This window comes from Botrytis byssoidea, assembly GCF_014898295.1.
Source record: "Botrytis byssoidea strain MUCL 94 chromosome Unknown BBYS_005, whole genome shotgun sequence".
NCBI classification, from domain to species: Eukaryota; Fungi; Ascomycota; class Leotiomycetes; order Helotiales; family Sclerotiniaceae; genus Botrytis; species Botrytis byssoidea.
In genome coordinates, this window is record NW_024065846.1 from 1,228,832 (window position 1) to 1,252,402 (window position 23,571).

General features: G+C 41.9%; 9 protein-coding genes across 9 annotated transcripts; 6 read left to right on the forward strand and 3 right to left on the reverse strand.

The window, feature by feature from the left end:
• Nucleotides 1-87: 87 nt before the first annotated feature.
• On the reverse strand, nt 88-3,688 carry EAE97_003183 (uncharacterized protein). The gene is made up of 3 exons (XM_038873695.1): nt 3,432-3,688; nt 1,439-3,203; nt 88-1,388 (listed from the first exon to the last, which is right to left on the reverse strand). The coding sequence occupies exons 2-3, from the start codon at nt 2,622-2,624 to the stop codon at nt 424-426; spliced, it is 2,151 nt and encodes a 716-aa protein (XP_038735558.1). The 5' UTR covers nt 2,625-3,203; nt 3,432-3,688; the 3' UTR covers nt 88-423.
• A 1,866-nt stretch (nt 3,689-5,554) lies between these two features.
• On the forward strand, nt 5,555-7,428 carry EAE97_003184 (uncharacterized protein; the record flags this gene model as incomplete). The annotated part of the gene is made up of 4 exons (XM_038873696.1): nt 5,555-5,964; nt 6,042-6,635; nt 6,727-6,974; nt 7,028-7,428. The coding sequence occupies 4 exons, from the start codon at nt 5,555-5,557 to the stop codon at nt 7,426-7,428; spliced, it is 1,653 nt and encodes a 550-aa protein (XP_038735559.1).
• A 926-nt stretch (nt 7,429-8,354) lies between these two features.
• EAE97_003185 (uncharacterized protein) lies at nt 8,355-8,698 on the forward strand (the record flags this gene model as incomplete). Its single annotated transcript, XM_038873697.1, has 2 exons — nt 8,355-8,444; nt 8,501-8,698. The coding sequence occupies 2 exons, from the start codon at nt 8,355-8,357 to the stop codon at nt 8,696-8,698; spliced, it is 288 nt and encodes a 95-aa protein (XP_038735560.1).
• A 254-nt stretch (nt 8,699-8,952) lies between these two features.
• Nucleotides 8,953-9,406, forward strand: EAE97_003186 (uncharacterized protein; the record flags this gene model as incomplete). The annotated part of the gene is made up of 2 exons (XM_038873698.1): nt 8,953-8,978; nt 9,046-9,406. The coding sequence occupies 2 exons, from the start codon at nt 8,953-8,955 to the stop codon at nt 9,404-9,406; spliced, it is 387 nt and encodes a 128-aa protein (XP_038735561.1).
• Nucleotides 9,407-13,144: 3,738 nt separating this feature from the next.
• EAE97_003187 (uncharacterized protein) lies at nt 13,145-16,051 on the forward strand (the record flags this gene model as incomplete). Its single annotated transcript, XM_038873699.1, has 3 exons — nt 13,145-13,377; nt 13,466-13,940; nt 13,988-16,051. The coding sequence occupies 3 exons, from the start codon at nt 13,145-13,147 to the stop codon at nt 16,049-16,051; spliced, it is 2,772 nt and encodes a 923-aa protein (XP_038735562.1).
• Nucleotides 16,052-16,466: 415 nt separating this feature from the next.
• EAE97_003188 (uncharacterized protein) lies at nt 16,467-17,403 on the reverse strand (the record flags this gene model as incomplete). Its single annotated transcript, XM_038873700.1, has 3 exons — nt 16,467-16,881; nt 17,084-17,204; nt 17,313-17,403. The coding sequence occupies 3 exons, from the start codon at nt 17,401-17,403 to the stop codon at nt 16,467-16,469; spliced, it is 627 nt and encodes a 208-aa protein (XP_038735563.1).
• Nucleotides 17,404-17,925: 522 nt separating this feature from the next.
• EAE97_003189 (uncharacterized protein) lies at nt 17,926-20,691 on the forward strand. The gene is made up of 2 exons (XM_038873701.1): nt 17,926-18,416; nt 18,530-20,691. Exons 1-2 carry the CDS (start codon nt 18,096-18,098, stop codon nt 18,902-18,904), a joined length of 696 nt encoding a protein of 231 aa, XP_038735564.1. The 5' UTR covers nt 17,926-18,095; the 3' UTR covers nt 18,905-20,691.
• Nucleotides 19,190-20,267, reverse strand: EAE97_003190 (uncharacterized protein; the record flags this gene model as incomplete). Its single annotated transcript, XM_038873702.1, has 2 exons — nt 19,190-19,324; nt 19,383-20,267. The coding sequence occupies 2 exons, from the start codon at nt 20,265-20,267 to the stop codon at nt 19,190-19,192; spliced, it is 1,020 nt and encodes a 339-aa protein (XP_038735565.1).
• Nucleotides 20,692-22,637: 1,946 nt separating the features above from the next.
• EAE97_003191 (uncharacterized protein) lies at nt 22,638-23,401 on the forward strand (the record flags this gene model as incomplete). Its single annotated transcript, XM_038873703.1, has 3 exons — nt 22,638-22,987; nt 23,052-23,295; nt 23,360-23,401. 3 exons carry the CDS (start codon nt 22,638-22,640, stop codon nt 23,399-23,401), a joined length of 636 nt encoding a protein of 211 aa, XP_038735566.1.
• Between the last annotated feature and the right edge of the window lie 170 nt (nt 23,402-23,571).

Consider the following 23,571-nt stretch of genomic DNA (forward strand, 5'->3'; position numbering starts at 1 on the left):
CTCGTATTCGCCCAATCGATGCTGTTTCGTCATGGGAATCCCTACAACACTTTCATTTTCATTCCTGTCAAATGCATTACACAAACTCATATAACACGCCTTAATCATCATGCATAATAATGTCAACAGTGTATCATTTCTAGATTCGTCCCCTGGAACGTTCACAGGATCGCATCAACTATTTGAATCACCTCAAAAATCAAAAGAAAACTCCACCAAGGTAACTTACGAAGCGACTGCCGCTCACCGCAGAAGCCATGACATGAAACCCAACAGAAACAGAATTCGTGGTATCTAAAGCGCCAAAAGAAAATTTCTCATCAATACCTAAAAGTCCCCGTCCCCTCTAGAATTTGACAGCCGTGAAGAAACAAAAGAAAGTCAATGCATGTATGCATGGCGCTGACTACCATTACAAACAGACTATCGACCACTCATATCACTCGAATAGCCAGTATTATATGCGTCCGCCATTTGAGGTTGAGGGTAACCATGTTGTGGACCGGGGCCACTAGAAAGGTATCCTCCATCGTCACCCTCGTCATAATACTCAGAGCCGCTGGCATCGAAACTGCTTCTACCACTATGATCATCATCGATATTATTGTCACCATGAGGAATCTCTGACCAGCTTAAGTTTGCAAGCGCAGGGTATTGTGCGAGAAGCGCAGCAGGTAAGCCGTAATTTCCACTCGAATCAACGGCAAAACCATTAGCATCTTGACCCATAGGCTGTTGTTGCATATGCATGTTTTGCATCCGTTGCTCTTGCCACAATCTTTGTCTCTCCAGAGCCTCTTCATCCAACAGAGGTTTTATACAGATTCTGCCAGCCTCGGATCTGAAATGCCGGCCCAACGCATCAGCTCTAGCAAAGCGGCGACCACATCCCCATTGGCCGTGTTGCTTCAGCTCGCCTTTACAAACGAATTTTTTCTCTCCAGAGTGAAGACCCTCGTGACGTTTCCGGTCATGTTGACGCGCAAAAGCTTTGCCACAAACCGTGCAAACGAAAGGTCGCTCGTCAGTATGTGTACGCAAATGGGAGCGGAGATTGTAGGCTCTTGTAAAACGCTTTGGACAAAGGGTACATTGGAATGTTGCCGGGTGTTTTTGCACTCGCTTTGCACTGCCATTGTCGGATGATACTGCTTGGTAATCAGGATCTGCAAGACCAAGAATATAATCTCGGTTTGGTAATGACGACGTAGACTGTCGACGCCGACCAGGCGAAGTTGCCCCCGATCGATCATTTGGCGATAATGAGCGCGATGCTGATGAGTCATGACCTAAGGGAGACAGAGAATTTCTCATCAAAGGAGAGGCGTTTGAAGGGCTATGAGGACGCGGGCTATTATATGGGTCCGAGACAGCTCTCCTACGACGACCTGAAAGAATTAGCTATAATCACGTTAGATAGTATACATATGCAACTTACCTCGGTCAGGTGGAGTTAATGCGTCTTGGTCAAGAGCTGATTTGGGAGGATCGAAACTGTTCTGTCTTGATGCTGGGGCGAACTCGACATTGATCTCGGGGGGCACCATCTGTTGCGCCTGGCCCATGTCTAGAGAACTGTTATGTTGCATTTGTGGAAATGATTCTTGGCCTTGAGTGTAAATGTTTTGAGAGGGAAAACCATTGTTCGCGTTTAGCATGAATGCATTTTGTTGATCCATGTTTGGTATTTGCTGAGGTCCGAGTCTAGGTGAGATTGCAGGACTATGAGCAGGGCTAATTCCGGCGTGAGGACTTGGATCCGTCAAAGAGAAAGAGCCGATTGCAAGAACGTCCTGATAAATTGCGTCTTGAGGATGTTGCATCGGTGAGTGCTGTTGATCTATTCCTTCAAAGCTATCGTGGTGACCTAGATTAGGGGAGTGGGCGGCGGAAGAGATATCAGAGTATTCGGATGGAGTTCTGCGATGGCCAGTGAATTGCGGGGGCATCATACTCCAGTCACCAGGATTATGTACTAAAGGAAAAGCTGCACTCTCTGGGCCAAGTGATGCGTTTCGTGAATGGCCGGGTGGTGGTTGAAAGGGACCTTGATTAAAAGAAGGAGATTGGTGGGCGGAAGCTGGTGATCGGCTATCAGGTTGCAACAAGTTTGGTGGTGTTGGTGTATGCGCGGGGGGTGACATGTTCAACTCTGCAGGATTTATGGATGGATTTCCGGATTGAGGCGCAAGCTCATTCATGAAATAGGACTGGTCAAATTGCTCGTTTTGTCCACTATTGGGATACAATGAGAAGTCTCCGTCAAAATTGGCACTTAAAAGCTCTTGGGTAAAACTTCGCTGCGGGGGAGCAAATGATGATTGATCTTCTTGTTTAAATTGAGAATAGTCCTGTGTTTGGCTTGGTGCAAAATTGGCATCACCGAGTCCACTTTGACTAAATTGTTGAGTTGGATTCAAAAATTCGTTGTTATCAACATAAGTAGGGAGTGTTGTGTTTTGGGGATTAAAGTTATTCTGAAACTGTTGGTGGTTGTTGATACGCGAAGGATCCAAAGCAATGCCTAATCCGTTCATACCATCTTGGAAGGCATGTGGAGAAGGAGAATGATTTCTTATATGTTGGTGACCTCCAGATGGAGATCTTCCACGTTGTAAATCCATGTTGAAAGTTTGTTTGCTCCTTCTAAAAATATCAAAATGCTGCGAGGTTGTCGAGGATAGCAGTGAGCCTTACAGGCACGGTGGCAGTGCAAGTCAATGGGGCTTAGCAGCGGATATCCAACCAGATCGCAAGCAGTTATTGGCTGAATTAATTGAACTTCCAAAATAACTATGAAACTTTGTTGAATTCCTGTGTAGGTAAGGGAGCTATGCGAACATGCAGTTCTTTGTTCGAGCTTATGGTCGTTGTTTTGAGAGTTTTGGAGGGGAAATTCCACCGAAATCAAAGGCGAAATGAGGTAATCTCGATAATGGGATTGCGATTGCGCTTTCCACCTGTGCCGCAGACTGCTCTTGAGAGTATTGGTACAAGCCGAAAGAAATGCTTTCGAAGATGCAGGCCCCTGATGTAGAATTTCCTTTCGAATCGAGTATTGTAATTCAAGAATAAGCGCCAACAGGATGTTGGATGTTGTTTCCAAACTTGGTCGAGGCAGTAGATCTTTTCACGCCTAAAGTCGAGTCGTTCGCGATGGAGTGGGGGGTTATTGAATCTGCGTTTGTGAAGCGCTCCTTCATCTGGGACCACAGATATGTATTAGCAAACTTGTTCAATCGTATTTAAGGCTAGAAATCCGCGATAAAAATGGTCGGTTCAAGTATTGGTGAATATCGTTGAGCGCATGGCTGGAAACCAAATGAGTTTGCCTGCTGGATCGAGTCTATTTCGACTTCACGGCCCAAAGATAGACCTAATAAGACACTATGCCAACCAACAACAAGCAAAAAAAGATAATATCGACTTACATGAGAATGGTAAGATATCAAAAATATCGTGCCTCTCTAAAGTTGGGTGAGATAACCTTATTCACCCTGAGCGTGTCTGTATGAGGGTCGCAGGTTGTTGATTTTGTTTCATACATTTGATGACATTGAAATGCTTATCGTTTCGGGAGACAGTCCAGTTCTACAATCGCTTAGAGCCTTACCGCAAACCTCCGTGTCTGTACAGTACGAGTGTAGGCAGTTCTACTGGAAGGACAAAACTAATTAATGAAGTGATTTTGGTTTGATGTTGCTTCACATATGTACTACTTTACTTATTGAGTAGGTACTTACTTACATCTAAGAGACACAACACACCATTTTCTATTATTGTAAATCTTACCACTGTGTAAAATTGTGAATGAGTAAGATGTAAAGGAACAGAAAGCTATGTAACTTTACATTCACAGGGTCAGCCAGTATCTGGATTCATTCATAGAGCTTGGTATACCTAGTGGCAGTAGGTAAGATAAGATTATTATTTCAAATACCACGAGTATACATTCAGATGATTATATCCAAAATTAAGATCTGACATCTTACCAAGGTATCCCCTATGAGCTTCGCTCTTTGAAAAAGAGTGAAACCTTAAAGTAAAAATTGAAAATACTTTACATTTCCATGTCCATGTCCATGTCCATTTCCATTTCCATTTTCATTTTCATTTATCCCAAACCCAACCAACGGCTCCCCCCCCCTCCCGCTCGTTGATGATGCTTGTGATTTGCCTTATAGTTACAGAGGACGCAAATCATCATGGCCAAAGCTTTAGTCCTCTACAGAGTACAGAAACACGCTTTTTGTCAAACATGTCACTTGTGAAGAGGAGGAGATGTAGATAATCAGTAAAGCACTAGAAATCACTTGCTTCAGAATTTTGTTTGGAATCGTATTGATAGTTTGGTTATCTGTTCAGTTGTTGGTTGGTGCAGGAATTCTCCCTTCAAGAGTCGGTGCATAAGTGCATGAGTGCATGATAGTGATTCATTGTACACAAGTAACTTTTGTTTGGATTGCTTCAACAGGTAGGTACCTTTTCTCTCGTGAATGAATGTAAGGTACAAGGAACAATTGCTACCTACCTGTCGAATCTAATTGGTACGCCCGCATCCATAGCATCCATCACATCCAACTGTTGGGCCGTAATTATATCGTTGATGAACTTCCTACTGCGTACTCGCTCGTATTTCCATTACCATTCCATTACCATTACCTCAACATCCCTTTTTGCCAAGATATCAATAGCTACATCAATACATTCTATCATTCTCATATGGAAATGTGGATACAATCAAACCCGTCTTTTGTGTCATTCGAGGTCGAAATGAAATCTACTGGCCCTTTCGAAGATAATCAATATTGATTAGTCTGGCTCAGGTATGGTATGAGGCTATGGCAGGTGTATTTATATGTATCTGCAACAAGAAACCTAAATATGAACAAACCAAACTGCTAGACGGGAGTGACAGGCAACTCTTCAAAATATAGCTGAAAAAAAGTGCTCCACCAACATGCAGCTTGCTTCTCATGAACCAACCCTCTTTTCATCAATTGACTCATGATGAGCTGTTTGAACAGAGTATCTGAAAACGCACTTGCTAACATCTACTCTCTGTTCTGTTTCTGAATCACCATGAAACTTTTGATGGTGTCATCACTTCTGCAACAAATGCTCTTAGTGAGAATTGGTCTTGCAGTAGAAAAGTGGATATTTCCGAGGACTTAACTCTACTCTGTATGCGTAGAATGAAAATCGTAAACACCATGATAATTTGGTAAGAATATATATCCTCAAAACACTTTTCTCAAAGAGTAGGTAATGCAAGACCATGAGCCAAGTTATCAAGTTTTATAGCTAGATACTGCACATCCTTATTTCTTTGCTCAGAATGTTGGGATGAGGCTTTCGGCAACCGCGTTTCTGCAGCATCAAGAAGATGGCCCCGTCGCTTGGCAGTTTTGGCAGTTTCTTTGCCATGTAGGTTCTTTTGTAGATTCTTTGCGATTCATTGATCCGAGCATGTTTGATCACCATATCTTACAAACAAACTTAACTCTTCGGTATGAATATAAACTCATGACCCTTTATACTTATCATCAACATAATGACGGACGATAACACCCCATCCTCTTCGAGCGCGCCAAAACAAATTGGCAAGATTGGACGGTACCAAGGACCCTCCGGCTGGTTATCACTCAGTACAGAAAGCACAAGCCCTATGGCAACACATGGGCAAGGCACCCTGACCAAACTTATCAAGAATCAATCGAACGGATCGTTGGTAACCATGCGCCGGCAGTCTGGATCAATCTTAGGTCGAGACTCGTTGGATGATGAAGAGCGCCCGCGCAGTGTATTCGACGACCGCGATGATTTCAGTGAAAGACGTTTGAGTGCTGTGCTCAATGGGCCACAGATGCGCAGTCAACGCCTCATTGGCAATAGCAATCCTCGATACAAATGGGAGAGATATTGGAAAACTGAGGAAGAACTGAAAGGCATGAAGAAGCCGATGTACGTCACTCCAAGTGTTACTTAAACACAAACATCCAGCCTTATGCCTTATGACCAAAAACTGATAAGTCTCACAGACGCCAGTACTACGAACGAACCAATTCTCTCATTCAACAATATATTTACATTGATCGGTTACTCGATTCTTCAATTCCTCATGATCTCCTCAATGAATACGAACACAATGCATGCAGTGGACGATTTGAAGTGCCCACGACGATATCAGAAGAACCGCGTACACCCCCAGAATCAGAAACTCCCACCAGTAATGACAATGGCACTGGATCTGTCCCGAAGAGAATCAAGCGGACACCCCGAGAGATCTATAAGGTCACGGAGGAGACGCCTCTTCTTCTCTCCGAGGAAGACAGCGAATACGATGGACCAAAGCCCGAAATTCCCGGCATGGAGGACGACAGTGTGGAGAGTGGTGATAGGATTGTGCAGATTGCGATTTACATCAATCTAGTAGCCAATACAGTTCTTCTGGCTGGTAAAATCGCCGTCATTGTTTTGACGAGCTCTCTTTCGGTTCTTGCTAGTCTTGTTGATGCAGCATTGGATTTCCTCAGCACAGCCATCGTTTTTACCACTACCAAAATGATCGAACGTCAAGATCAATATTCGTATCCTGTTGGCCGTCGGCGCCTTGAGCCAATTGGTGTCCTTGTGTAAGAAAGTCCTCTTCTACCCATAGCTTTCGATTGCGCTCCAGTTGATATGGTTTCATTTCGATCAAATGCTAACTTAATGGCGATATAGCTTCAGTGTTATCATGGTTACATCTTTCATTCAGGTGGCATTAGAGTGTTTCAATCGACTCTCTTCAGATGATCGTGTGATCATCGAGCTCACCCTACCAGCCATTGTTATCATGTCTTCAACAGTCTTCATCAAGGCCCTTTGTTGGCTATGGTGTCGTCTTATCAAAAACTCTAGTGTCCAAGCACTTGCCCAAGATGCCATGACCGACGTTATCTTTAACATTTTCAGTATCATTTTCCCCCTCGGTAAGCCTATTCATATATCTTCACTACTCCTTAATAATCTAACAAGCATCTAGTCGGCTTCTACGCTAAACTATGGTGGCTCGACGCTCTCGGAGGTCTTCTCCTTTCCCTTTTCGTCATCATAAACTGGGCTGGTACATCCGCCGGTCACATACGTAATCTCACTGGTGCTGCTGCCACTGCCGACGAACGCAATGTTCTTCTCTACCTCACCATGCGTTTTGCACGTACCATCAAGCAAATCCAAGGTTTGCAAGCATATCACGCCGGCGATAAACTCAACGTCGAAGTCGACATTGTGCTAGATGAAAGTATGAGTCTCCGTGATAGTCACGATTTGGGTGAATCGCTACAGTATGTGTTGGAGTCGGTGCCCACGGTTGATAGAGCATTTGTTCATCAAGATTACGCGGGCTGGAATCTACCAACGCATATGCAGCAGCAGGGGCAATGAATGAATGAATAAATGAGTAAAGCATCATTGGGCGGTTGCTACTCTTTCGGCATTGTTCATGAGATGGCCGTGGATATAATGCGATAGACTTTTCTGATTCCTGGATGACATCAGGGAGTTTACCTGCGGCATAGCAACCTGTATTATAGATCATTCTTTTGTACAAATCATTCTCAATTCGATAAAGCAAATACAATATAATACAATAATCATCATCATCCCTATCCAAAATGAATTATATAAGTGTTGAACATTAAGTCCAGCTTGTAAATTCACTATGGAAACGATTCAAGCGAATGATTTCCAATCCCCCTTTTTGTATTTGATGGTATGTATGTATGTATGTATATAGATAGATAAGTAGGTATCTATATAGTCTCTATATTCTAATAATATAGGAGTAGCAATAGCAATAGCAGTAGAACCAGACCCAGACCCATATCCAGATCCAGATCCAGAATCAAATCCAGAATCATAGCATCTACCTACCTACCTACCTACCTATCTATCTACTCTTCAACATACACACATCCAAAAGTATGTGTATATGTATATACCTCCCTATACGTAGGAGAAAAAACAGGCCGCAATTGACCATTTAAATCTTCACTAGAGCCACTCAATTAAATGAATCAGAAAAACAATTAGAAACTAAAAATTTGAATTTGAAAAGACAAAATTAATTCTCACCTCTTAATTATTATAATAATTATTAATATATATATTTTATATCAAATTCGAAAAAAAAAAAAAAAAGAATTGGGTTATTTAAAGTATTCAGAAGTGGTCAATTGCGGCCTGTTTTTTCTCCTACGTATAGCCTCCCTCCGGTTAGGTATGTAAATATATATGGATTCCCAACATCATATTTCTGTATCTTAATCTTAATCTCAATCTCAATCTGAATCGAATCTGAATCTCAAGTGATGGGATGGGCGCTTGATGAAGGGAAAGGGGAAAGAGGTGAAAGAGGTGCAGATTCGCTTTGGGGAGGAGGCTGTGGTGGTGGTGGTTTGGTGTGACTTGGTTTGGTTTGGTTTAGTATGGTAAGGTATGGTATGGTATGATATAGTGTAGCATGGGGAAATTGGGTACCAATGAAAGGATGAGAGAGTGGGATCGACGTCATGGTATTTATCTATCTATCTATCTATCCATCCCATCTATTCATCGACTTGGTGGAGGACTTAGGGTTAGGGCTGAAGAAGACGACGGCGGAAGTGAACGAATGTGGTTTTGGGGACATCAAGGATATTCATTTAATGTTTAGCAGTGGGTGAGTTTTTATCTCGAATTCGACTCGTACCATAGGAGAGGGGATGATTAGATGATCCATGGATTTGATAATAGATGATGAAGATGGATCAAGTTGGATCATGGAATTGGGATGATGTGCACACATGTATGTGATGTTTGGAAGTAAAAGCAGGAATTTCTCAAGTTTCCTCAAACCCAAAAAATATCGAGTTGGCTTCGAAATATCGAGGATGGATTGCAGAGTACGTTTGGAGTTGAGAAGTTTCGATGTTGCGATGGAGTCAGTCTCCAATGTAAGTGGATCTTCGGCGGGTGAGTATCTACTTCGTAGGGATAGGGAATAATAATAGGTACAAGCAGGGTCCTGGAGAATTTTGATGGACACCACGATCGATACAGTGCAAGGAGAAGGGGCCGGCCAGTCGTCGTAAGGTTGAAGGGTAGTTTCTTCGAAATAGATTTATGGATGTTGATCCGATCCACAGCTGTCCATGTCATCCACAATAATCAATCGAGGACCATTGATCGGGCGAATGATGGCGATGTTGCAATAGTGCTGCAGGAAAAGTTAATACATGTGAAGGAGGAGATATATGAAAAGGAGATTGGAGGCTCCTGGATGGCTTTGGGTTCGGGTATCAAATTTGGGATAAAAGGGTTTTGTTTAGACGCTGGGGTTGGGGATGGTCGTCTAGGTAGCAGCAGCAAATGGTTAAAATGAAAAAAAACGGCAATGGGAGGTCTGAAATTTGAATGATCCTATTGTCGGAATCGTACGAATGTGATGTGAGATTTCGTTGGCTTATTTGCGCGTTTCCCGAAATTTTGGATGGGCATGTATGTACGGGTTGTGGTAGGGACTTCTTGTGGGTACTAGGTAGTTAAACATTATCCCACCCCATTCAAATATTGTTTGAGGCTGTGCCGATCAATTCACGTGTTTTTGATATTGGAATGGAGGAATTAATGTTTGGTTGGTGTTGGGTGAAGGTCTGGTGGGTTGAAGGTTCCAAAATAAAAAGTCAGAAAGTGTATCAACTCGTATTACAGCCATCGCATGGTCCAAAATTAGTGGAATGCGGAAAAGACGTCATGTCGAAAGGGATTCGAGAAGATTTCGGGTCCGGTGAAGATTCGTATTTGTGGGTTCCGATTTGATGGATTTTCAGAAATGCGAGGTGGTGGAGTTCGAGCCCCTTAAAAATATGTACAGAGCACCTAGGTACAGTATGCATTCTAGAGTCTTGTGGATAGCGAAATGTTATTTTTAAGTTTGAGGTCTGAGATTGGAGATTTGAGAGATGTTAGAGATGTTAAAGATATTAATGTCTAGTAGGTAGTTCGAGGTAGAGTTGTTAAATTAATCTGGCTTGGGAGAAGAGTGAGGGTTTGACGAAGAAGTGAAGGAGGAGTGAGGTGAGTGAGGTGAGTGAGGTGAGTGAGGTGAATGCATACTGAATAGCTGGAGTAGCCCTGGAGGTAATAAAACGAGGAGATTGGATGGGTGGCTGAATGTTTCCTGGCGGCACGGCATTGATCATAAAGAATTCAAGGTTCTGTACTCGATTATTGGAAATGGGATTGAGATTGAGATTGAGATTAGGATTGGGATTGGTGAAGAATTCTCTTGGGGCAACAGCCGAAAGGAACCAGGGGTCAGAGATCTTTGGGAAAAGCGTCATGCACGAGGATGGAAAAGGAGTAGACGTTCTGTTTCCCTTGACCTATCGAGTCCAGCATACTCTACACATGCTCAAGGATGGAGAAATGGTGCATTTTTTTTTGTTTATCATTGGTGTCACAGTAGCGAACAAAAGAAGAATGATACATGAGGGTATACATAATGATGGATGTAGAGAAGAGAAGAAAAGGGAAGAGGGGAAGATGTGATGTGGGATACTCGATGGGGTTGAAAACATTCATGTGATGTGATTGATAGAGGAATGGGTTGGAGGGATGAAGGTGGCTGTAGATGGTAGATATAGATGGTATATAGATGGTAGATGGTAGATAGTAGATTGGTAGATGGTAGATTGGTAGATGGTAGATGGTAGATAGTAGATAGTAGATGTTAGAATGATTGTACATATCTTCAAATGTGCATGTGCTCGGATTACCTTATATATACACTAGGGAGTCAATGACAGAAGACCTTAAGATAAAGACGATGAAGATGATGAAGGTAATGATAAAAGTTTCTTTTTTGTTAAGAATATCCATCCAACCTTGGTGATGGCATTGATGTCAAAGTACAAAGTCATACTTTAATCCTACCCGATCAAGTAATAAAATGATTAGGTCGTTTTCTCGTGCCTGAACTAACAATTAATGACAACCCAGCGTTTACCTGACTCCATCACTCTAGGCATAATGAGGAGTAGTGGTAGGGGATACTTTTAAAGATATATCACGAAACATATAACCTCCAGCAATCAACAGGATTGATTGATCTGTTCCTGCACTTACCTAGTATTTACCTAGTGTGTGAGAACAACCTCCTCCTTATTATACTTCGACCTCAGGACCGATACTTAGACCCAAACAGTCGAGCAGTCCATCAATCAAGTAATCACACCCTCTGTGCACATCCCAAGACGTGAGAATGAGAGGAAAGATGAGATGCGATGCGATGCGATGCGTTACGGTAACCTGGAAGGGGAATACTATGATCATTTATAGCTCAGGAGATATCAGGAGATCAGGTACAGAATAGCTACCGGTACCTAGCGACAGTATTTTCCGTCGCTAGGGAGTCGGGACCCAGCCCTCCGTGCAAAATATTAATAAACTTAGGTTCCTTGGGTCCCACGGTCCCTAGTGAAAAGAGGGAGAAGAGGGAGGAGAGACAGAAAAGAAAGAAAAGAAAGAAGAGAAAGAAGAGAAAAAAAGTTCTTATTCTTTAGTGGTAGTATTAGTGGTAGTATTAGTAGTAGCATTAATAGCAGTATTATTAGTAGTAGTATGTATTAATCCCCAGCATCTCAGCATCTCAACATCTCCTTTGGTAGCAAAGCAAAGCAAAGCAAAGTAAAGCAAAGTAAAGCAAAGCAAAGCACAACCATCACCCAATCATTCATCCATTCACCCAAGCAACCCATGAATTTCTCATCTCTCCAAACATTCCACCTACATAGCACTCGTCGATTACCTACAGCCTAGTAGATACCTACCTAGTAGAGACCTAGTACCTGTTCTCTCTAACCTTACTATTAACATTCATTCATTCACAACCATCTCCATGATCCAACTTCCCATTCATCAATAACAAGAAAGGAAGAAGAAGAGAATTCTCTTAGCACCACCTCCTACCTTGTCTGCCTACTTCCTACCTACTACTTACCACTTACCACTTACCACTTACCACTTACCTACCTACTTTATTCTCACTAAACTCACTCACTCATCCACTCATCCACTCATCCACTCATCCACTCATCCACTCATCCACTCTCTCTCATCCACTCTCTCTCTACCATTTCAAAACATCACATCACATCATCATATCATATCATCCATATTGAATTCTTCAATAATCGATTGCCCTTTTGCATCTTGCTAATAATTTAAAGACATTGCATTTTGTCTAATCAAGTCCATCGCTCTCTTTCCATCAATCACTATTGAATTTTCTGTTTCATCTTCAATCTTTTTTTGCTTTCTTTTTCCTCTTCTCTGGTCTATCGTTCGTTGTAGTTTGGCTCTCATTCTCTCGTTATTGTAGTAAGTAAACATCACTTTGGTTTCAATTTCTATTTCTATATTTATTAAATTGCGCCTATAAACATCAACAATCCCCAAAAATTTCAGCTCTACTACATACCACATACCTTTTACCCCCCCCCCAAAACACAATACAATACGTCAACTGCAGAAAAAATCCATTTGGCAGCCAGAAGAAAATATGTTTATCTAGGACAAGGTTCATTCACTACCTTTGGTCCATAACCAATCTTTGCCTGGCCGTGGCTTGAAAAGACTTGCTCAGCATCTTTCCATCACCAACCTTCTCACCCATCCTTGCCTTCCGAGGATATACTCGGCGAATAACACCACATTGGCTTGCTTCCATTCCAACCTACACTACACCGGTCTCTCTCTCCAACAGCATGGACCTTTGATGAATCTGTCGATCTATCGAAATACTGGAGACTTGCATTTTCATCTGTTCTAAAAGGATCTTGCTAACCTCGCCTGTGGCCATTGCAACAGACCCGTTTCCTCACATTTTCTCGCACACGTCTTTGCCAACGAAAACTTGCGTATTCAGCTCAATGTTCATGACTTATCTTCTTCAACATTGATTCGTGAATTTTTCCTTCCAACACTTCAATCCTTTGCAGATCAAACATACCAACGGCATCGAGCCTAGTATCCCCTATTTGGATACCTTTTTCCACTCATTACTACTGAGAAGCTCGAGACCGGCAATCTCGTCTTCCAAGCAATAAATACAAACTATATGCCTTTAATTCCAAAGAGTTTTGGGCGACGCAAGTCGACAGCAAATGCATTGGATATTCCCGAACCTCCCGTCGAATCGTCCTTTAAGGTTTTCGAGCGTCCTCAAGCTGGGGGTCATAAGTCCGGTCCATCTTTCGACGGTGGAGTAAAATTTGCTCGAGCAAGCGGTACAGCTGATTCGCACAAGGAGGACAATCTTTTCGAGGGCATGAAAGTTAATACTGTCAATCGGTTAGTACTGAATTTCCACCTGGGTGGGAGGTTCAGGGGACCTACAACTAGGGTACACCCTTGGCATAATAAGCTGATAAATTTCCAGTGGTAGTGGAGCGTCAAATACGAACACCGCATCGACCACAGATAATTCTTCAAGGTTAAGTGCAGCCTCTACTGCCCCTTCATCGATGGAGACACCTGGCCACGAAGACTGGAGAACACCACACGATAGACATAGCGACGTTCCCCTTCCGCCGCTACCAAAGACATCGTCTGGATTTTCGCTGAAGAACGCTGGAAGAACACTCTCTTGGGGTAGAAACAAAGCCACTCCTTCTCCATCAAAAGTATCAGACGAACTACCACCTTCCCCAACTATTCGCGACGATAGCGCCTCGAGTCGAACGCGCGCGGTAACTGCATCCAGCTACGCAAGCACGGCTACACCACCAAAACTCGGGGAGAGAGATTTAGATCTGACAATGGGTGACGATTTTGGAGATATGTTTGCTGGAATGGCGCACCGAAGGAGTGCTCCTCTAGATTCGCCTGGCGTCAGAGGATTTACTAAGAGCCCTGTAAGTCGAGTCGCTACTTTCAACGTTGATTCACTAACATGAAGCAGGAAATACTCCCACCCGAGAAGTCGTACTCTGCTAATCGTGCTAACCAACCTTCCCCCCTTATACTTGACAAACGCAAGACCATCGAAGACCCACCATATTCTTGGGGATCAAATGATGGACTCATGAAAAATACTAGTCCACCTCCCGTGGTCACTCGTAATATGGGTCCTCCTGCTCACCAACCTCCTCCGGTTCCAAGACATGGTCCTTTGCATCAAACTGATGCAAATCAAGCCATCCCAAGACCACGTTCAAGTGCGCCTCGCCCCGACTCGACACTTAAGAGAAGCAGTGCTCTTTCCATGCGCCGCCACTCCACATTGGAATTTGATGGCGTCGACGAGGACGCTGCACTCCTGCGCGAGTCTGTCAATGCGAGCAGACATTTCGGTGAAGCACCAAGTAATCCTCAAGCTCGAAAAAGCTGGGCACTCCCTTCTCAAGCAGCATATAACGCCAAGGCGACTGCAAAGACACAGCTCCTCGAGCCAGAGGAAGATGAAGATCTTTTTGAATCCGCCGATTTAGCTCAGCAATTCCAGGAGAGGTCAGAATCGCCCCCTCCTTCGAGGCAAGCTCCAGTAAACAAGGTTATGACACCGGCCCAATTCGAGCGATACAGACAAGATCAAGAGCGTTTGAGAAGCGTTGGGGGGCGCCCGAAAGATGAAGAAGCTGAGGAGGAAGAGGAAGAGACTTACGATGACGATGAGGATGAAGCAGAGAAGAGCAAGAACGCTGCCAAGCAACGACGAAAGCAGGAGGCTCACATGTCAGTATACAGACAACAAATGATGAAAGTCACCGGAGACTCGACACCTTCGCCAGGCCCATCCCGACCTTCAATGTTTAGCAGCCAAAGTACTCCCAACTTGGTACTCGACGGTGCGACAGAGGATGGAGAGGAGGAAGATGAAGAAGTTCCTTTGGCCATTCTTGCTGCTCATGGATTTCCAAATAAGAACAAGCCACCTACAACCAGACTAACTAGCATGGGATCAAATCCTAATCTTAGAGGTGCTGCTCAAGGTGTTCCAGGTATCGGGGGACCCTTGCCTGTGTTTGCTCGCAACTTACCTCAAGACCCCTATGTTGGTGCAGGTCTCGTTTATCCAGCAAATAGAGAGTCGCTGGCATTCGGGAATGGTGGCCCAGGTTCTATCAACGGCACTCCAAACAGAGGCGCTCCTCCAGGAGGTCTCGTAGGTGTCATTGCCACGGAAGAACGCTCCCGAGCGGCGCGAAGAGGAAGCCCAAACCCTGGATATGGCCAGATGCCTCCTGGCGGCTTCACTGGTATGGCACCTCCACCAATCATGGGACAGATACCCATGGGAGCGGGTGCATTGGGTATGGGCCAGATGGGACCTATGGGCGGAATGCCTCAGCCAATGCTCACTCCTGGTGACCAAGCTCAGATCCGGATGACGGAACAAATGCAATCATTTATGCAGATGCAGATGCAATTTATGCAAATGATGGCAACAAACCAAGGTGGACAAGGTACCCCACCCCCCAGTGGCGCGCCACAGCTTGGTCCACTGGGTCAATTGGGACCAATGGGTCACATGTCTCAGCCAAACTTTGGTGAGATGCAACGACCCTCAAGTCAGCAATTGCCTACTAGCAACTCGGCCCAAAATCTGCGACCCGGAAGCGCACAACGTACCATGAGTATGCTTGAACCTGGTGGCATGCCTTGGTTGCAGCAACAAAATGGTCAAGGATTCGTACCATCGGCACACGCTCAAGGCAACGGTTATGCTCCATCAATAGCGCCATCCGAACGAAGCAATGTTGGATTGCCTGGCCGATATAGACCAGTCTCACAGGTTCCTCTTACCGATGCCAAATCAAGAACCGCGACCATGTCTGGAGCAATCGGTGGTTGGGACAGCAAGCATGCCTCGACAATCAAGACTGTTCAGAGAGTAGATAATGATGATGAAGATGATGAGGAAGGGTGGGCGGAAATGAAAAAGAAACGAGAGCAGAAGAAGTCTATTTGGAAATCAAAAAAGGATACTAGCGGTCTCTCGGAAATGCTTGGTTACACGCAATAATAATCTCATGGGTGGATAACTCGCTATTAGATGCTTCTGCATGTGCATTTGAAGGGGATAGCTTTGTGATATATAGCATGAAAACTTTGGCGTTGTAAGACTTGGGGCATTGAACTGGAAATCATACCTATGGCATGACTGCTTGTATAGTAGTAATATAATTTTCTTCAGATCTGGGCGGATTTCTTTTTTGATCTTTCTTTTTGTTTTAATGATCGAACACATACCGCCGCCAATTAATCAACGACTTTTTCTTACCATTCTTTTTTCAGTGCAAACATATGCAATCCATGGTGAATCAAATCTAGAAGCAAAACATCACATCAAATGCTCCAATCGTCCAATCGTCCAAGAATCCACACTCCTTCTTTCCTTCATCACTCAATCCAAAATATGAATAGCATCACATTCCCCATCATGCAATTTTTCCGGCAGCCCACTCCCTCTTCTTGACACCCAATTCTACAGCGGCGGCAGCCCAATCCTCTCCATGATTGTGGCCCTTCCCCTTCTCAGTCGTACCCACGCCCGCTCTCATGAGCGCTTGATCCTCCGTAAGCACCGTCAAGAGTCCGAAAATAAGAGGAACACCGGCGTCCAATTGGATGCGCATAAGACCTTGCGAGACGCTCTCGGCTATGTATTCAAAATGCATGGTTTCGCCTTTGATGAGACAGCCGATGGCGATGATGGCATCGAAGGGGGCGGTGGAGGCGGCGGTTTGTGATTGCGTGGGGAGGGAGGTGAGGTCGGTGGTGGAGGAGCCGAGGAGATCGCCGGCGGAGAGGGAGGAGCTTTGCGTGGATTGGATTTGAGAGGCTGAGTAGAGTCTGGGGAGGGGAGGAAGGAGGAGTGGTTAGTTAGTTTGTTTGTTTGGGTTTAGGGGAAAGGGAGGGAGGGATTCATGGTTTGTGGTTCATGGGAGATGAGAGATGCGAGTCAAGGGGTGGATGGATGGATGTATGTATGTATGTATGTATGTACGAATGGATGAATAAATGAATAGCAATGAAATAAAAAAGGATCACGTACTTGGAACACGCAATGGGCAATTCCCAACTCCCGGGCACGGATTGGACGACAATGTTCGCTTCCTTGACGCCGCTGGCCAAGAGCGTCTTTTTTGTACCGGCGAGCAGCGGCTCGATTATGGCTGCGTGCGGCGTGGTTAGTGAGTGGTAGGGGACAGTACGGTACAGTACGAGCTGGGCTTGAAGGGGGAGAGGAAGATGGGAATCCTGGGCGGGTGGAAGGTACTCACAGGTATTCCAGCGCGCGTGGACGATTCCGATGCGGAGGGCGCTGCCGTCGTGTTTTTGGGCTTGGCCGGGTCCTTTGAGGGAGGTGTCCATTTTTGTGTTTGGGGTTGAGGGTGCGTGGATGGGTTGGTTGAGGATTGCGTTATTTGTTTGATTGATTGTTTGATTGTGTGTGTGGATGAATGATATTTAGTTGTGGTCTGGAGAAGTCGGAGGGGTTTTTGGTGGGGTGGTTTGAGGGTGGGAGGGAGGTAGGTAGGTGCATTGATCAATTGATTAGGCAGTTGGAGCTCAAGGTTGAGCTTAACAGTAGTACTACGATCTCTATATATCTAATAATAATATCAGTTTAATTGTATATAGGTAGGTATGTATTGTTTTCAATATTGGATTACAAATAAAGTATTTTTTGTTTTGATATAAAATTTTCCACAAAATTACACATTAAAACTATTAAAATCTATTTGATTATTAAAATGATATTAAATATTATTATGGTTGTTGTATAGTATCATTATAATGCTAGCATTTTCAATTATTCATTCAATCTGATTACTAGTCCAGCCCTAAATTGCTATAGACTCCACCAAGTAGTCCCCCAAACTCTCATATTTCATTTCCCCACCTCACAGTTTTTATTTCATTTTACACCCCTCGTCACAGGCAGACCCACACACGTTTTCTACGAAGTTCAGTACCATATATAGTTTATGAGCAACCATATCAACAAAACTTAACTTCAACACATCAACCTCCTTACCAGTTAATTCCATCTCGAAGCAAAAATGCCACCTCCTCCAACCAAAGCCATAGTTCTCATCTCTGGAAATGGCAGCAATCTGCAAGCACTCATTGATGCTTCGCAAGGAACCAATGACTCGGAAATCACCCTGCCGTATTTGAAGATAATTCGAGTTATCACAAATAGAAAGGCGGCGTATGGAGTTACTCGTGCAGCAGCGGCGGGCATCCCAACAACATGTCACAATTTGTTGACGGGAAAATACCACAAAAAAGATGAGAAGGACCCCGCAGTGATAAAAGCCGCACGAGAAAAGTATGATGCGGACCTTGCGGATCTCGTGATTTCAGAACAACCTGATATCGTAAGTGACCACTTTCATTACTATTCCCCTTATTCTTTCAATATCCAGACCTTCTTTAGTCTGCAAATCACTTTTCAAATCTCCAATAGTGTAACAATTCTAACAATCACTAGATTATCTGTGCTGGCTGGATGCATATTCTCGCACCAACATTCATTGACCCCCTGACTGCCAAAAAGATACCAATCATAAATCTTCACCCAGCACTTCCAGGCAAATATGATGGAGCTAATGCTATTGGACGGGCTTTCAATGATTTCGAACAGGGCAAGTTGGAGAACAACAAGACGGGCCTCATGATTCATTATGTGATCAGTGAAGTTGATCGTGGAACACCAATCGTGGTCAAAGAAGTGGAGTGCAAAAGTTCTGAATCTTTAGAGGAACTCGAGGCGAGAATGCACGCAGAGGAGCACAAACTTATTGTTGAGGGAACAGCGATGGCGATAAAAGAGCTCTGGGCTCAGAGGAGTAATGTAAATGCTTGAATTGTTATTTATAAGAATAGCAATCATTAACGAACCCCCTGTCCCCCTTTCGCATATCGCTTCATGCTGCCATCCAGCAAGCAAAACCATCCACGCTTAAAACCATTCAATTTCTCAAACCCAAACAAAGTGTTAGGTGATGCTGGGAAACACTTTCATCAGAATCTGTCATCGCCGTTGGAGAATTTGATGTCGTCATGCAGGAAATATGTCTTGAACAAATTGGTCCTTGGAGTTTTTCGATCAATATTGACTCCCCGTCTACGATCATTGTTGTCATTCTGTTTATTGTGGAAGAACATCAGGTATTGATCTCCGCTGATCTTTGACCCAACGCATGTACATGCTCACATCCTTTTGAATCTGGCCTGGTATACTGGGCTTCTGTATCAATTGAGGTATCCAGCCTTTGGCATCTGACTATAAGGTTACATCAGTTAGCAAACATACAGCACAAATATTTATAGAGGATTCCTACAGCAGTAGCCATTATCCATTCTATCTCCCCAGCTGCACCACTAGGATTAGGACGAAGACAACATCGTTCAATCGATGCGTAGGCCCCCACAACTTGACCTTTCTTTTTGGCGGAGGCGAAACCGGATTCTTGAAAGCTGGGAGTTTGTGACTGGACATTGGCTGAATCGGTTATGGGTATTGAGATAACCAAAAATTCATTCTGCACAGGTTCGTTAAGTGATGCAGTAATCAGTACCTCAGGAAACTTTCGCTCAGAAACAACCGGGGGCTTATGAATCATCTCTACAACTTCCAATGAGATGTTGTTCCATTGCTTTTCACCAGCCACGATCTCAAAATCGCTCGTTTCCCAGTACATAGCTCTCCTACTACTGGCGAGCACAGAATGACACCAATCCTTCTCTCTCTCAAAGTGTTCTTGCTTGATATGGAGAGTAAATTCGTCCCAAGAAGCTGTGTTTGCTTCTGCTTTATTCTCATGGATACTTCTTCTGGCAAACCAAGTCTCCCCTTCCTCATTTGCTTTCTTTGTTGCTTCATCGTGTGTCCCGTTGCAATAATCTAGTTCTTCCTTGGAGACGACGCGCTTATACAACTGAACGCCCGTCTTGGACTTGAGAAATGACCAGGGTGGTTCATTCTGGACCATTCCGTTGAGAAATGGGATTGCTTCTTCGAGTACTGCCGCGATAAATGTCTTCGCATTCCTAGTAGGATGATCACTACCGTTCAATGGTCGTATAGCTCCACTAGCTGCTACAATGCCTATACCTGCCTCGGGTAACTGGGAATAAGAGATTCCATTCAGTCGTATCCAAGGTCCCAGTCTGGAAGAAGCACGAGTGGGCTGGGATGCAGGAGTAGGAGTGGTAGACGACGCCATTGTGTCAACGTAAATTAGAAATAAGACTCCGAGAAACTCTGCTCTCAATTAAGATTACCACCAATTAACGAATGGAATCGAGCAAGTGTATGTTCCAGTGTATGTAATAGGTATATCTACAGCTTTCATATCGGAACAACTCCTTCCTTCACGGAAAGTACCATCCTACCGTTGTGCCCCTTCTGGAATTGGGTAGGTCTGAAACGGCCCTGGCGAGCCTGAGTGGCGGGAGGTCGAAATGGTCCAAGCTCCCTCCCTCCCTGATACGGCTATTCGCAGGAGAAAAAAGAGGCGGAATTTGACAATTGAATTCCCTATTAAAATCTTGAAACTTAATTGAATCAAAAATCAATCACAAATGATATATACATAAATTTAAAAAGATCAGAAGAAATATTAGCTTTTTATTATTTAGAAGATATCTCGGAGTTTTATTTTATGTAATATTAGAAGGAAGCGATTGGATTTTCAAAAATATTGTAGAAGTGGTCGAATTCCGCCTGTTTTTTCTCCTGCGAATAGACTAGTAAATATAAGTATAATAAGTATAGACAAGGTTCTGCTTAGATTTAAGATTATCCGGTTCCAAGACTTTCCAATAACCGATATCCCTACATCTTGCACAACCCTGCATCTTGCACACTTTTATTTCTTTTGAAAATAATATTCTAAAAATGATATATAATCAACCAATCATTAAATTCTATTGAAAATTAAAATAATAATATTATAATATTATTTCTTATATATAAAATAATAAAATCATAATTATAATTAATAATTGAATAGGAATCTTGATATTAAAACTATTAATATGAAATTATTATATATTAATTTATTTAATAATAAAAATAATAAAAATTTGTTTTTAGAATATATTCTATAAATTTGAAGATCTTTTAATATAATGAATTAAAAAAAGCTAATTTTTATATTAACAATTCGAAATTATATTAATATATAATAAGAATTTTAATAAATAATTTGTTTTAAAACAAAAATCTTTTATAACTCAAGTATTAATAATATTCTTAATATAATTTAATTATATAATATACTATTTATATATTAATATTGAGAATTAAATAATAAAAACCATATTTTATTATATACTTATATATATAATCATTTATTTTAAAAAATATTAATATTTAAAAATTAAAATTATATAATTAATAATAGAGGTTTTTTATTCAAATATTTTGTAAAAGAAAATCTCGAATTAAATTTAAGTTTAAAATTAATAACTAGTATTAAATATTATAAAATGAATTTGAAATTAAATATAAACTATAAAATTTTTAGAAATATATAAAATTTAAAGACTTTTTTTAGAAATAAAATTCTTTTAGAAAAGGAACTATAATATTTTTGATTGAAAAAAATATATATAATAGACTTTTCGGTTGAAATATAGGAATCAATTATTTTAATTATTATTTTTTCTTATTTATATTACTCTATAATATAATTAATTATAATTTCTAAATAATATTTTATTTTAATATTATTTATTATTATTATATTATATATTTTCTAATATATAAAAATATATTTTTATAAATTGAATCAAAATATCAATTTATTTTTTTAAAATCTCAAAATAAATATTCCATAATATTTTAAAAAGTATTTTTAAATTATTTTTCTTTTTTTTTAAAACTATATAAAAATTTAAAACTTGATATAAAACTTGATTATTAATATTTTTCGAAATTTCAAACTTTTGATTAATAATAATGATAATAAAAAATATAAAAAATCATTTTTCAATTATATAATTCACTCTAATATAGGTTTTTATTTTGTTATTAATATTTTAAAATATTGTTATTCAAAATCAATTAATATTTAATTGAATATTTCAAATCTTTTAAGTTCCTGATATTATTTTTTGATAAATATAAGATCCTATTATACAAGTTTTAAAATCATTATAATGATATTTGAATTTAATATCGATTTTTAGTTTAATAAATCAAATTGTGCAAGATACAGGGTTGTGCAAGATGTAGGGATATCGGTTATGGCTGATGGTAAATGGACTTGATGTCTCTCTCACACACTTTCTACCTAGGAATTCTTGCTATTGCCCACAGAACTCCTTGACACCTGCGAGAGAAAAATCGACAAGTTCAAATCGATGGTGGGGTCGGGGTTGCCAAGGAATATATTTTGCTAACTCATTATCAGGTTATGTAAGTGCGAAATGAGGCTAGAACTAAGAGATAGCTTGGGATTCAGCCTTATTGAGCGAGAAGGCTGTACTTTAATTTCTCTCCAACAAATAATCCTTAATGCAAACCACTATATAAGTTAGAGCCTCGATTCTCAATTCGATTCCAATTCCTAATAACGAATTTCGCCATAATGGCTATCGACGAGATAATTACAGAACCATCTCTCAAGCTTGCACTTGAAACTTCGAATCAGACGCGGGAACAAGCAATTGCTCTTCTTGACTTCGTATCGGCTGCATCTACAACCTCCACTCCGTCGAACGAAGTTCTACTACAGATCTCTAAACAACAAAAACTGCTTCTTACATATCTCGCACAATTGAGAGGTCTACATCGTGATTCTCATGCCGGCGCACGAGAAACAAAAGCTTTAACCGCGGAAGCGCGTCAAGAAGTAGATAGGCTACATTTACAACTTCAAAATCTGTACTATGAACAACGGCATTTACAAGGGGAAATTGCTGCTTGCGAATCATATGAGTGAGTTTCCAGCCAATTTCACAAGTATGAAACTAGGCAGTGTCGCTAATGCTATCTTCTACAGCCACAAATATCAGCAACTTCCCTTGATACCAGTCGACGAATTCTTAGCACAACATCCTGAACACGCTGACGCTGATGAGAATGCGCTTATGATTGCAAGAATAGATCATGAACATCAGGAGAGATTGAAGTTGGAGGAACAGAGACAAGGACTTTTGAAGAAGAAACAAGGCTTGATTGCCGATAATAAGAAGAGGAAGGATGACCTGGCCAATCTTGACAAAGATTTGGAGAAGTTTATCGATGTGAGTTTAGACCTTGTTGCGGCCATATTCTGAGTATTGAAATCCTCATGCTGATTGATAATAGGCTGCGAAACCGATACAGAAAACTTTTGAGCGTGTGGTATGAGAAGGTGGATGATTGGCAGATTAACATTGTACCTGCTTATGGTAGAACATTCCCTCCTTCGCGGAATTAGAGACGGTCATTGAGATGTCGTTGCAAGCTATGCTCCCGGTTTGGTAACAAGAATGGTGCCATCAACTCAAGAAGTGTAAATCGAGTGAGGCTTTGCAGCT